Source organism: Branchiostoma lanceolatum, chromosome 15 (assembly GCF_035083965.1).
Source record: "Branchiostoma lanceolatum isolate klBraLanc5 chromosome 15, klBraLanc5.hap2, whole genome shotgun sequence".
Taxonomy (NCBI): Eukaryota; Metazoa; Chordata; class Leptocardii; order Amphioxiformes; family Branchiostomatidae; genus Branchiostoma; species Branchiostoma lanceolatum.
This window is the reverse complement of record NC_089736.1, coordinates 10576498-10591824: the sequence shown is the minus strand read 5'-3', so window position 1 is coordinate 10591824 and position 15327 is coordinate 10576498. Positions and strand designations below refer to the sequence as shown.

Here is a 15327-nt window from a genome sequence, read left to right as displayed (position 1 = left end):
TGATTTATTTAATGACATACTTGTACGTCTACGTTTCTATTTGTATCAACTTGTTTGCTTGTAAAAGATCTTATGAAGGTCGCTGTACTTTTCATTTCTTTAAACCTTTGTTTGGCATGAAGACATTGTTACACAAACAAACCCTGGGAAAAAATACTTAATTTGTTGTGTCAATAAAGAATTTTAATTAATCTTGTGTCACTTGATTGATAGGTTACTCAAGTTACAGGAGAGTTTCTTCATCAGTATTCCTGTAGAAGACCTCACAAATGCTGTACTTTCATTTTTGTGTCAATTAAAATCCTCCCACACCATTATTGATGTATAGGGCGGTGCCCATCTCCGTTTCATAGCCCTGGGCCACACTGTGGTGCAATCACTGTAGCAGGGGGCTAGTCCACTGGCAGTGAAGTGTGTTTAGCTTCCATACTGCACCATTTTTATAAACTCTTTGGTATGACTCGATGCGCCTCTTGTCCAGAGGTGTCCTACCAGGGGCTCGAACCCCAGTCCTTCTGGTCCAAGTAGTTTGAACCAGATGTGGTGAGAGACAGAAGCGCAGACCACTACACCACAGGCACACCCCCTTTTGTGTCAATAAAGAGTGTTATCTTGTGTCGTTTGATTGACAGGTTGCTGGAGTTGCAGGAGAGTTTCTACATCACCAGTCTTGGTGAGAAGCCGCTGTCGGGACCGCTGGACATCACGGTCCCCATCACCCTACCGCTGGACGAGGAGACACTGCCTGCTCTCCTCTTCTGGAACACCGGTTAGTTTTTTTTTCTATGCATAGCCCCAGTCCTCAGCTTAGCAGCTGGGCTGTCAGTTGTTACTTGACAGGACGCTGTCGTACAGCACTGAGGGGGGCGTTATAGGGTTGACCGACTACTACCCGACGGGGTTGAATCGCAAGGGTCTTTAGGCTGCCATTTTGGCGCCAAGGTGACCTCAATACGACAATTGCCCCAGGTGCGGCCATTGAACTGTATGATTATGAACCACTCACACCGGGAAGAACCCCTACTCTTTTCGGTAAGTGTGGTGGGATCTTTAACGTGCTCGAGGTGTGGCTCTCCTCAAACACGGGACCTCCATTTAACGTCCTATCCGAGGGACGTCCCTAACCGAGGCAGTTGCTGAAGTCTGTTTGAATCTTGTGGGTAGAATAGAGCTTACAGAAAAGATGTCCTCTCAAAGACACTTGTGACAAGATAATGGTGTTAAGAGTTACTTTTGATGACCTCTGATTTCTCCCGCTTACTTTTAAGTACACATCATTATATTTTGTATAATTTTCTGTTTATCAATTGCATTAAGTTTTTGTTACAATTCTTTTAATTTATCATCTAGGTGGACTGCAGGTGGAACAGTGTTTGTTATAATGTAACACTATACATGGAGATCTCAATAAAACAAACAAAGGGTTGATGCGCCAAAAACAGTTACTCAAGCAACTAGATAAAATTTTGAGTTGATGGACATGTATGACATAATTTGTTCCAGACCACCAGCAGTGGATGGATGCCTCCCGTACGTGCCCGGATACTTACATCTCATCGTTCGACGCGGATAAGAACTTGCTAAACGTGAAGGTGAGTAAAACTGCTATTTAGTGGTCACCCTCTTTGTTAGGGGTACAGAAAGACATAAATTGTACATGTTTGTCAAGCTGTGCAGTTCAATCATAAGAAGTAAATTTCGTACGAGCAGAAATGATTTCCACTGCTTTAAAACTCAGCATTGGCAATATACTTATATAACTGAGATATGGCAATGTTGACCATGGTGAAATCATAATTGATATCAGTCCTACAGCTTAGAATCGGCTATATGGCTAAACAGTCCTATACGAGAATGACAGTCTTTGCCACATAACATGACATCTGTAAGCTGACTCAGATCTGTTGCCAAGTTCTTTTCTCCAAATCTGCTTCTCTTCTGCATAGTGCATCAGTCTAGCCTCTCCCAATAACTAAGAGTCAATCAAAACTACCTGTCTACTCTCCTAATTTGAAAATCCAGGCTTCTCTTCAACTCCTGTCTCCATCAGCCCATATTGTAGTCTCATAATCTGTTTAAGTTGTCAGTGTGGTGTGAGTGTGTAAAGTATGCTGTTACTGTCCACCGCAGGTTTGTTCGATACATCCCAAAACCAAAACATCGAAGAAACGCCGCCGTCGGTCAACTGATTCACCGTACTTCCAAGGAGAAGTGCAGCTTGGGGTGTTCACAATCGACAAGACGATTCGAAACTCCGCTCCCGTCATCACGACTCCTGGATCAACGTGGATGAACGAAGACGCAGGAACTCTCAACGCTCACCTCAAGGCGGAGGACCCAGAAGGCGACGAGCTGATCTTCTCCTTGGACACTGAATCAGTAAAGGTTATGACGGGACATGCTGTGATGAGCCCTGAAGGACTGCTGCAGTATACACCATGTCTGCACTGTCACGGGCAGGATGAAATCGATTACGTCGTTCGAGAGAAACTTACCTTCCAGCCAGAGGCCCTTGAGGTTAAGGAGACCTTTACAATCGATGTGAGGTCAACTAATGATGACCCAGATCTAGTGTTCCTGGAAGATGGTGTCAACGTCGTTTCCGTTCGCGGCCCACTAGCGTACAATCCGCTTAAGCTGCCAATCATACAGGGCGGCGAACGCGACGTTCTGTTTTGGATGTATGACGTCGATGCCGCAGATATTGCAGATGACCTGGCATTCCAAGAAACGCAACCAACCCACGGCAGTCTTATGCAAATTGGTCAGGCGTGCAAAGATGTTACGTTCACGTCAGTGTCTTGTGACACCGGTAACATCGATGACTTAGTTACTCTTAACGATGCTGATGACACCTGCACTGTCTGTCGACCACTGAATCTAAACAACACCGGATCCAAAGGAATAGACGACGTCTCTTGGGGACTCGCCAAGTGGACGTACACCGCGAAAAACGTGTCTTTCATGTACAGCTCTTTATTCGGGAAAGATACGTTCTCCCTCCAAGGTGTCGACGCAGATGGCGGCGTGTCAAAGAAATTACCAGTTGACATGCTCGTGCTTCAGGAGTGCAAAAATGGAGGGACGTGCGTCGGACCCGCTGAAGACCCTGACTGTGAGAATCCTGAAGCAGCCACTGATTTGGATGCCTATTACTGTAACTGCACAGAAGGCTACCTTGGGGCACTCTGCCACTTAGAGTGTGAGTATTCTTTTACTTGGCGGCAAATCCTCCGTATGTAATATGATTGGTTTAACATAGCTGTTGCTAACAATTTGCCATAGAAATGAATACCATATGACATTTGTATTGAGGATTCCTTTAGTTAACAATTTTATTGTCATTATTGAAATATGATAATTTTCAAGATATTTCAAACTGGGTGGAGCTTTCAAATCTGAGACTCGCCCGAGAATGCATGAAGAATCAACTTGAAAGGTCACAACTAAAATCCTTGAAGGAACATGGTTATGCTAATCATTTATTGAATAAAGCAAAGTTTGCGATAAACTAACTTAAAAGTCTACTGATTGTCTGTGACTAAGAAGTCAGAAACAAATGCCTGTGGCAATTTTTTTGCCTCTGATGTCAAGGCATTATTACAGTAACAGCTTGTCATCTCTACATGGCCAAGAGCTGTCAATAACAACTGTGTCCCCTCTAGAGATTGTAAAAATTGCACTTAAACAGTTTGCTGATCTGCTGCATATGTTGCCTTCCAGTTATACCATGCCCAGTACCGATAGCCCCAGAAGACGGTTCGTACAGTCCTTACGTCAATGGCTCTGCCTACAACGGAGACGTGGTGATGTTCTCTTGTGAGGTCGGCTTCTGGCTGAAGGGTGACTCCGCACACATGTGTCAGTGGGACGGCACCTGGAACGGCACTGCACCTACGTGCGAAGGTATCCTCCATTTTTTATTTAACATTAATCAGCAAGATCTAATGCTTGAAATACTTGTTAGAGTCTAATCATGATTTTGGTAACTATATGTGAGTGTGTAGGAATGTGCAAAGCCTACCATATTATTATAAGGTAGAGATTAGCCACACTAACAGTATAATTATGTAAAACATCATGATTGCATTATGTACCATGCTTCACACTGTTGCAATAGCTGTTATAAACCTGTGAGTAACGTCCAAAACCGGTTGTGTAACGGTTACCGTATATCTATGAGTCTAAGGTTACTAGGCAATAGGTAGGCAAATACATATGGCAGTAAGTGGTCAGTAAGTGGCACTGTTACAGTCACTAATATGGACTAAAATCATTTACATTCTTTCTGTTTCAGTTGTGCAATGCCCAACGATACCGAATCCAGACAACGGTGCTGTTGTTCCTCCTGGTCCCAAATTCTACGATGACTTTGCCAGCATCAAATGTGACGAGGGATACTGGCTGAACGGTTCTTCGATTCCGATCTACTGCGATGCCGACGGCAACTGGAATGGCACCCTCCCCAACTGCCCCCGTAAGATAGACCTTTCCACAGTCCTTATGAAGAGTTCAAAGCTCACAAGTTCAGAGATTTTCAATCCATTTATGGTCTGACACGATATTCCTGTACATTATAGGCTATGTTCCATATACCAGTAAGATTGATTCACTCAGAAGAAAAAGTAGTGTTTAGTATCTATATAGAATTGTTTGGTACATGTAATGTTGTGAGCACAGGTGTAGGTATTAGTCTTGATGTTTAGTACTGAATGAGAACTTGCCATATATTGTACCCGATACAATTGAAATTTGCGTAATAATACCAAAAGTTGCTGATGTATATGCACACTGATGATGAACTGTTGAATTGTGATCAATGGCTGGATGATTTTAGTCTCTACCAGGCTCGCAGAGGCTAGGTTCTTTCCAGCCGCCTGTGGAGCCTGGTAGAGGGCTCCACAATAATTTGATTATTTTCAAAATCGCTTCATCTATAGCAAGTGTTCCATGTCTTCTATTCCAGCTGTCCCATGCCCACCCATAACACTTGGGAATGGTACCATGATTCCCAGTGGGCTCAAGTACTACCCCGACGTGGCCGACTTCACCTGTGAGGAGGGTTTCACCCTGGACGGCGCCTCGCGACTCACCTGCCAATCTGATGGCACCTGGAGTGACGACGCCCCTACTTGCAATCGTAAGATTATAAGTCTTTTCCACTATCCTCTCTTAACCCTTGTCCTGCTAGCATTTTTTACGCAATTTATTCATCAATTTGATTTCTTAATCAGGTCATTGGCCCTTGACTTTTTCTGCGCTGCAGTGGTATTATTAAGTTATTTCTGCACTTGGTGCGTCTCACAGCGGTGTGATGCGTTCTGTTGAAAAATACTCCCAAACCGTATACATATACAGGACCCACATACAGGCTCTGTAATGTGCAACCTCTATATATAATGGGTCCGCAGGACAAGGGTTAAAATGTGAAGAATTTGCTGGCATCCAAGCAAACGGTCGTGTGATTGATGATGACTTTTGTAGATTTAAGAAAAGCCATGCTATCTAGTTTGTAAGGCGTAACAATCAAAAACGTTCAATTCAATTCAAGTGAGCTTAACTGGCTAAATCTCCCCACAATAGTATATCATGCTACAGTTTTTAATTGCAGTTTGTGTCACTGGATGTAGACACACCTGTCCTTGTTGTTAAAATCGTTAATGCTACGGTCACATTTTTCCAGTTGTGACCATAGCATAACTTGTGATCAATCTCGAAAGAATTTCCTTACCAAAGTAAAGTAAGTCAGACTTTCTCTAAGTATGTTTTTTATGTTTTCCTTTCCAGCCATCCCCTGCCTTGAACCCCTGACGGCTCCACCCAACGGTGAGGTCAGTTTCAGCGGTCTCGGTGCTTTTTACCAGGAGAACGCAACCTTCACCTGTACTCTGGGATACGTCCCAGAAGGGGATCATATACTCACTTGCCTAGCTAACGGCACCTGGACTGGCACTGCCCCTACCTGCAGAAGTAAGATGAAGTTCAACTTTTTTTATTTTCCATTAGCCTAAAATAAGAAATAGAAAATTAGCCTGAGTGTCATCCTGTTTCAGTTCCAGGCTCTACCTTGGATATTGAAGTTCACCATTAGGCAGAGCCTGGAACTGAAACAGGGTGACACTCAGGTTAATTTTCTATTTCTTATTTTATTAGAATTGCAACTGTTACAGTACAATACATGTGGGACACAGGCAGCTATTGCTGGGGTAGTGACCCACACATAATATACCCGTTTTTTACATCTCAGGGTGGGAAAAGAAAAGTCAAGGAAAGTGACTTTCTGTATTATATTACTTTATATGATGGAACAAACAAAACAGCTAGAGAGCAAAACAAATATTGTTAGAAACCACTTGTGCAGTGGGAATCCAAAAGAATCAATGGACACATACTTTTGTTTTATTATAACCATTTCCCATTCTCTTCTAGTTGCATTGTGCCCAACACTGTCAGCTCCAAGAGGGGGCACCCTGACTGTGGACACTCCCAGTTTCTACCTGGCCGAGGCGATCTTCACCTGTCCGGATCCGTCGCACGTCATGGTCGGCCATTCTACGATCACCTGCCAGGGCGACGAAACCTGGTCCGCACCGGCACCCACCTGCGAACGTGAGATTACTTTTCCATCCTCCTTTAAATTTAATTCTTTGTTCATAGACTGGGGTTGTCTCCATAGGATACAGACATTTAGATTTGTCAGCCCCGTGAGATAACGTTTCTATCCTCCTGAGTCCTCCTTTGATAGTTAAAGTTCACAAAATTTAATTATGGTAATGTTTGTCTTCATTGGATGCAGACATGTAGATTTAGAATCCCCTTGCCAGAGCGCTATCATTGGCCTGATTTACACACACGTTTTTGAGTCTACATGAATAGAACCTTCTGTGAGCTGCTTGCTAATGGTTCCTCCACATGAAAGTGTTGCTGTCCTGAGTTATTGTTATTGGTTGGGCCGACTACTCTATCTTCGCAATCAGGGGCTGCCATTTGGTGCTAACTCAGGTGACCTCAATACGACAATTGCCCCATGTGTGGCCATAGGACTGTAGGTTTTGAACCACTCACTACCCCAACTCTTTTCGATTATAAAGTGCGGTGGGTTCTTTAACGTGCTCGAGGTGTCGCTCTCCTCAAACATGGGACCTCCAGCCAACGTCCTATCTGGGGGACTGAGTCACTGCTTCCTCATCCAACATTTCCATCCCTTTCTTTCCTATTTTCAGGATGTCGTGATGCCATCAGCCTCCCGGGGAAAAACTTCCACATGTACGACAACCATTGCTACTGGTTCTCCCGAAGAAGGGATGTCATGAAGTATCATGAAGCTGCTGACTTTTGCGCGGGCGGCGGCCACGGCGGGAAACTGGTCAACATCAAGACCCCAGAGGAGAACACATTCATCACCAACGTCGTGAAAGGTTTCCGTATGCGAAGGTATGTCTACATTTGGTACCTTTCATGTAGTAGACTGGTTTATTTCCACAATACGACAACAACATGAAATAAAAGCTTGTTTGCAGCCACAGGGGCTGAATTGCAAAGCTTTCCTTCAAGAGTTTTAAGTACAACTTTAAGAATACATACAACTACACACCATATACATATAACACACCATATACAGTCAAAATTTATTTAATGACTGAGATCATGCCTTGCCAATGAATCTTTGCAATTTATCAAGAATTTGACATAATGCTGTATTTGTTGTTTATGTAGCTGCTGTGCTATTGTTATGCCCTGACTTTTGTATGAACACTGAATTATAAACTTACAATGCTGCTGTTGCTCAGGCTGTTTATCTTAACATGATAATTGCTTATTAGGACTAATTATATATCATTGCAGATCACATTTACATATTCTGCATAATCTTTGTCATGGTACTTCACAGCATGCCTCACTATTTCCTTTTTTCCAAATGACTCAGTGCTATGCCAAAAATAGTTACTCAAGCAACTGGGTAAGATTTTGAAACAGTCTGTTTGAAAATGTTATCCAGTTGCTTGAGTAACTGTCATATCTTATTACCTTGATGTCTAACCTTCATCATCTGTATCTGTATCTGTATCTATATAGCCGGTATCTGAATTTGTATCTGTACTGTATATGTATATGTATCTGTATCTGAATACAGATACACACACACACACACAAAGCCGGTACAACCGCCATTAGGCGTAACACACCAGCTTCGCAGGCACGCGTTGCGGCAGCAGCTGGTTATATTACACTGAACGGTCTGTTACACCTTATCTTTGCATATCTGACATACTCAATGGTAATTTCATCTCTTGCCTCAGAAACTTTTGGATCGGTCTGGATGACAACGAATCGGAGTCCTACTTCACCTGGAGTGACGGGATGAATTTGCTGCCCGGCAGCTTTACCAACTGGAAGTTTCCACCCAGACGTCACAAGAAACGTGACTGTGTGACGATTCACCGACAAGGCCTGCAATGGGTTCTGGTCAACTGCGACAAAGCAAGAAATGCCTTCATCTGTGAGATGGGTGAGTGTTTTTTTTTTCTGAGTTGAAGTTGGTAATGCTTATAAGTACAAACTGTAATCACTTAAAAGTGTCACCCGAAAATGGGGAAATTGATTATAATTATATCAGCTGTCCGAAAATGAGACCATTCAGATTTTGTATGAACCAAAATGTACTCATCCAGTGTCTCCAGTATCCAGTAAGTCATCATCTAGACAACCGTGGCACCTAACATTTAAAATTCTATCTTGAGATGACCAGATGTGCAGGCATTCTTATTGACTTTATCATTATCAGGATATAATGTATGATTGAATCTTTATCATATGACAGAAACCTATCTCTATTGTAACAGTTCCAGATTGTGTTTTTTGATTTATTTTTTGGTACAGTTACTGCTATAGGTCCACAATTTTTTTTTCATGCTGCAACTAACTACAACAAACTGCCATTGTTGTTTTGCCATCTTGTAGTTCCTTGCAGATTTGATGTCAAAAAGATTGTGTTTTTTAAAATATGAACTACTTGGCGCTAAAACATGTATTTTCCTACAGATGACACCAAGCTTAACTGAACGGTCGCATGAGAAGTTGGATGCTGCAGTTGAAGTTGAAGAGAACAACCTTGTGCAGTGATTAAAGTATCTTGACAATTGATAACATAGTTATCTCATTTATTGGTGAAATAATAGTTTCATTCAGTTCTTGTGGGGTGTCAATACTTATATATGTATATATATACATAAGTTCATATTTAGATGATACAGGAAATACATATATATAGAGAGAGAGGTATACATTAAATATCTTGACATGATAACATAGTTATCTCATTTATTGGTGAAAAAACACTTTTATTCAGTACTTGTGAGGTGTCAGTACTTATAAGGTCATATTTAGGTGATACAGGAAATATATTATATATATATAGAGAGAGAAAGAGAGAGTATATACATCATAACTTTCACTTAAAGTGAAGATAGATATTTTTATGAAATATTTAATAGTATTTGGTGTTCTGATTGGCATTACTTTATGCATGATTGATCGTGAAGTGCCACAGAAATGTTTAGTGCATATTAAGTACAATCTGATGACTAGATCAGCACCAAGGTCAGGGTGAACGCATCACTTGTGGCGCTTCATCTTTAACATTTTTTAACGATCAATGATTTTACTTCCTTCCAATCTCCAGTAATGATTTAAACATCTCAGTCTTCGTTCTCTGATCAACTCAGCCACTTCCCTCTGTTTTGTTCTCAAATATACTGAAATACTTTCCGTTCCCAATGTTTTTTTCAGTTGCACATACTTAATATTATATACGGTCGAGTATTTTGACTGGTGGCTACTAGTACAAGACAGTGTCCTTTGTGGGCTCAATGAGCTTTGATCTGATTTTTGTCCAGGCAAGCTTTTAGTCAACATCTAGTTTGACGTGGTTATATAAAATGGTCATAAAACAATAGGCATCATAGTATACACTGGTGTATATTGCATGAGTACCAACCGTATAGAGGAAGATATGAGGTGACATTTAATCGGTTTTTATTGCATAGTTTTGTCATGACATATTTCCATGATTTCATATCAACTCATCAAGGCAATACTACCATGTTTAAAACATAAGAGCATTAGATATAACGGGAAAAAATGTAATTATAGTGAAATATTCATGAACATCCAAAAACAAACACTGAGCAATATTGTCACAGGTGCATCAAATGTGATAGGCTACACTTTTCTTAGCATTGTCTACTTTTGCACTGCTCGTTAACGGAAGCAATAGAGGGGCATCAAATGAAATACTATTACAGCATGTTGTTATTTTCTGGTGAATAAAATGAGGGTAGAAAATGCACACCTTTGTAGTATTTGTGATTCTTTGTGTAACTTACATGGCTGCAGTGAATCTGTCGACACTAGAATCCTGATGCTCAACATATGTTTCCCATATCGCATAGAAGCCATGATGAAGGATCTTCTCAGAGCCATTGCCTTTGCCACCGCCAGTTGTAAAGCAATTTGAAAAAAAATATTCTCTTGTTGTCGGTAATACATACCCATTGTCTTTCTGTCCTCAATAGGCGAGTACAGAATATCAAAACTTATCTTTTTCTGGAACATTTTAAAAAGAACTTGCAGGCGACAATAAGCTAGCAAAGATGGACAGATTTCGCCCCACAAAAAGTTTCAGTTCAAGTAATGATTAATATGTTAAAACAAAAACCTACAGCAGAAACGAAGCTCGTGAAAGGACTCGTTATGCTTATCCAAATTAGCCCCATACATCTGCTTGAAGATTAGATTTTCTCTTATTGCAATCCTCCTATACCTACACCCACCCTTTCTCCTATGTAACAAAAGTGTTTTCACCACATGAAAGGTGAATGATTTAAATATGAATCAATGATTGGCAAATTACTATGGCGAGTGTCCCTTCTTGATTATCATTAGGTTGAATGATCAGTAACAGAACTGAATTTGTAAGTTAGATGAATCTTTAATAAAAACTTATCAACTTTTTCATTAAGTAGAATTAAGGATATTATACAGCGTCTTTGGTTGAATGCTGGCAAACGATCTAAATTTGTAAGGGGAATGATCTATAATGAAATATTTTCGACTTTGTCTGGTATGCAAATATGACGCATTGCCATCAATTTGTGATCTAAATGATAACATAATTACCAAATTAAAATCTTGCTAAATATGAACAGGTGCATCTGTGATGACACAACCAGCACGCCGTCGCAAAATGGCGAGTGTGTTTGGAAGGGAAGAACACAGCGGTTAGAATCCGCCCGGAAAGATGCAATACGTCCGTTTTCGGTGGTACGTAAGTAGCGCCCAATATTGTCTTAGATACTCTTGTAACTATTGTGTGTAAACCGCTTGGAAATGAAATGGAGCAAAAACACAGAAATTCGACAATTTCGAAGGGCACCTCTTCCCCGAATTCAATGTTGCACTTTGTGAAGCAACCGTTAGGAGCGTTGCTGTGTGGTCTGTGACACGGTTCAAAGAAAGAGTCACCCTACGGCTGATTCAAGTACTGCAGGCAGAGATCGTTTTTCTATGCAGCTACGACATGTCTATATTCTACCATGGTTAGTGTCTCAATGTGACTGTAACAAACGCAAAACTTCGCTAAAATCTACCAAGCCCTCTTTTAGGTGTACAAAAGAGCAGTTATCGAATACGGGAAAGCCTATTACGTTTTTAGATCGACAGGCGGTTATACTGTGATGCATGCGTTCATCTGGATAATCAGGACACGGTGATGATGATGACTCTGAGCCAGGTCACCTGAGTCTGTTATGGAAGGTCAAAAGTTCAAGTTGTACTATACCTGATTACTCACATACAACAATATAACCGACTGTCGATCTAAAAAGCAATGTACGTCTAGTCTTGCAGTCGATAGCTCCTTTCTTGCGTTTAATAGAAGGCTTAATCGGCATGATTTGGTTTCTAACAGGTTACTAGCGTCATTTGAGGGCAATGAATAACAACATGAACAACAACGTCACACGTTTTCGCCTTTGTCACCGTGTTAGCTACCAGTGAGGACAGATTTTGGGTCGACTAGGGACTCTTCTAGCCTGGTTTTGTAAATTTCCAGTGTGCATCCGCTCCCTTACGGTAGCTGTCGTACTGAAAAAGATTCTGAAGCAGTCACAAAACTACTTTCTTGCGTTGAACACTGTTTTGACACTTTTCCAGTCGCTGTTTAACAATGAAAAAGAAGCGCGAACCACGGGCAGCAGGCACGATTCAAAGAGAGAGACACCCTACGGTTGACTGAAGTACTGCAGGCAGAGATCGTTTTCTATGCAGCTAGCTCAGCTACGACATGTCTATGTTGCTACAATGGTTAGTGCCTCAATATGACTGTAATAAACGCAAAACTTCGCTGAATTGTACCAAGCCCCCTTTCAGGTGCACAAAGGGGGAGTTATCGATTACAGGAAAGCCTATTGCGTTTTTAGATCGACAGTCGGTTATACTGTGATGCATGCATTCATCTGGATAACCAGGACACGATGACGATGATGAGCCTGAGCCAGGTCACCTGGAGCTGTTATAGAAGGTCAAAGGATCACGTTGCACAATACCTGATTACTCACATAACACAATATGACCGATTGTCGATCTAAAAGGCGATGGACGGTCAGTTGTAGTCAATAACTCCTTTCTTGCGTCTTAAGGAGGGCTTGCTAGACATGCTGTAATGTATTTGGTTTGTAATAGGTCATAAGCGTTACTTAAGGCCAAAATACCGAATAAATAAACGGACGTTTGATTGTAGTACTTCAATCAGTGATACTTCAAAAGCTGAGCCAAAGATGGTCAAAGATAGCCCGGCCAAAAGACGATAAAATAGATGCCACGTTGATGAAATAAAAACACATGTACCATGTATCTCACACAGGCAAACCCCAGTTTTAAACCATGCATTCTGAATATGAACCGCATAGGGGCGCTTTTAGACCGTGTGTAGAATCCTTGTAGAACTTGTTGCTACTGCAGTTTGTATTTACGTCGCTAGATGTCACCAATGAATGTAACCTCTGACCTGACTTAGGTCACCTAATGAAAACGTGTTTTTGTCGATTTCCTCTCAGTTTTGATGAAATTCTGGGCGTTTGATTAAAAAGAACCCAGATATTCTGGGACCAAAAGTTGGCAAGAGAACATGATAAAGCAAGTTGCGATGAATGTGACGTCTAGAAGACTAAACAGGAGGAGAAACAGGCTATGGTAGGTGCGATAATTGTGGGGAGGGGGGCGGTAACAGAGTTGTTGCTTCAACTTCTTCAGTTGCTACTTGCTAACCAAAAGCCTGGTGGTCCAGGGTACCCTGGAATCCAGAGATTTTCTACGGGACCGCTAGCGACTTGCCCCCGGAAAGCGAGGGATTCGCATAACACCGTCGGCAAGATATCGATGGTGTCGCTTTCCGTGGCCGGGGCAGTCGCTAGCGGCCCCGCAGAAAATCTCTGGAGTCCATGGTAGGCCCAGGTTATAGAGATGATACTTTCTATAGTGCTCGAAGGTGTCTGTGAATGAGTCGTAGGTTTACAGGGGTGTAACAGAGGTAATGTTTTGGTCTGGAAATGGTCAGAATTTGTGCCAATCACTTAAACTTTATGTTAAGAATCAGATAAGGAGTGGTCTAAGCTTCCAGAAAGAGCATCCAACCTGACCTTAAACTATACTCCAGTCTAATGTTACTCAATTATTAAGCGTGGTATGTTAACGTCAAATCTCTTGCTAAACAGGTTCTTAACAGATGGACACAGTAGTATGATAAACCTCTTAATCTTTTCCTGTTTGTCAAGAGACAATGCTATCTCCAAACGGAAATTATGAACCTTCTATTGACTTGCCCCCAAAATCTGGCTGTAAAACGGGGCAAGTCCGAAGGTCACAATCCTCCCATCCAACTTCTGCTTGGAGAGAAGTCTTAAAGGGGCATATTGTGACATGAACATAAAACAAAATTCTTTGTTTATGATTATTTTTCTACATCATTAGTTGAATCTACCTTATTACACTGCACAGCAATATTCATCACGTACGGATGCGACTTTGTAGTGTCGGGCGAACGCCTTGAAAAAAAATTATATACGCAATCCCCGCCGCCGCTTGAATTGACCGCCATCTTGTCCAACATTCCGACGAACCACCGAACACGCGATCGAACGCCCGACGTTCTTAAGTTTGTTTACTTGTGGTGATTTTCCTGTGACGCTCGAACTCCGACCGCAACGGTCGATTAGGATTTTTCGTAGCGTTCTACGCTGGCTTATTTACATATTAAGTTGCGGGACAATATGTAAATGAACCAGATTTTACACGTTTTGCGTTTTTCGTTGTTTACTAATGGTGGAAATGTGACAAAATGACGGGAATATGTTGGAAATAAAGTAACAAATAAGTTACAAATGTGAATCTTAGTGTAGATCTTTCAAATTCTTATTATTTGTAGTTTTTGCCCACTAGATTCTACAATATGCCCCTTTAAAAAAGCATCTGTTTACTTATTGAATTGGTTTGTCAAAAGTTCATCAAAAATCCTGAAGCACATTCCATACCAATTTTTGGTTTGTTTCACTCACTCTCTCACTCACTCCAGTCACATTGGGAAGGACCCTTTTGGAGAAGTGTGGTGGGATCCTTACTAGTAACGTGCTCAATACTAGTGTGTGGCTCTCCTCGAACTCAGCGTTTCCAGCTTTACATCCCATCCAAGAGGACATCCCTAACCAAAGCTGTGTACTCATTTTAACCTGAGTCCAGTGTGGAAATAGGTGTAAGACGTCTTTCCCACAATGCAAAGCAGGTTTTAGAACTTTTATAATTGTTGTGAATAACATGAATGAACCTTGTCTGATGCTCTCTGAATATTGTTTGTTGGTGGATGTAAATTTGGCATGTGATTTTTCTGAATGGGTTTTTCTTTTACACCCTAGGTTATAGGGAGTGAAAGCTGGATATGCATACCTGACCATGTTGCTGTACATGTGTGCTGTGGGACCTGTCAGATATCCTGTGTACCTAAGTATCCATATTCCAGGAGGACTTGTCTGTGTTCCTCTGTGACCTGTCAGCTATCCTGTGTACCTGTCCATGTTCCTCTGTGACCTGTCAGCTATCCTGTGTACCTGTCCATGTTCCTGTGGGACCTGTCAGCTATCCTGTGTACCTGTCCATGTTCCTGTGGGACCTGTCAGCTATCCTGTGTGCCTGTCCATGTACCTGTGGGACCTGTCAGCTATCCTGTGTGCCTGTCCATGTACCTGTGGGACCTGTCAGCTATCCTGTGTACCTGTC

General features: G+C 41.7%; 1 protein-coding gene across 2 annotated transcripts in view; it reads left to right on the top strand.

Annotated features, from left to right (window-relative positions):
• Window positions 1–9660, top strand: part of LOC136420477 (uncharacterized) — an 88683-nt gene extending 79023 nt beyond the window's left edge. For both annotated transcript variants that reach the window (XM_066407426.1, XM_066407425.1), the window contains exons 80-91: window positions 633–769; window positions 1504–1592; window positions 2131–3202; window positions 3724–3906; window positions 4298–4477; window positions 4967–5140; window positions 5788–5970; window positions 6430–6609; window positions 7224–7434; window positions 8301–8509; window positions 9043–9279; window positions 9419–9660. In XM_066407426.1, the coding sequence (XP_066263523.1) occupies window positions 633–769; window positions 1504–1592; window positions 2131–3202; window positions 3724–3906; window positions 4298–4477; window positions 4967–5140; window positions 5788–5970; window positions 6430–6609; window positions 7224–7434; window positions 8301–8509; window positions 9043–9062 (2638 nt within the window). In that variant the 3' untranslated portion in view covers window positions 9063–9279; window positions 9419–9660. The remainder of the gene's footprint in view (window positions 1–632; window positions 770–1503; window positions 1593–2130; window positions 3203–3723; window positions 3907–4297; window positions 4478–4966; window positions 5141–5787; window positions 5971–6429; window positions 6610–7223; window positions 7435–8300; window positions 8510–9042; window positions 9280–9418) is intronic.
• Window positions 9661–15327: the final 5667 nt, after the last annotated feature.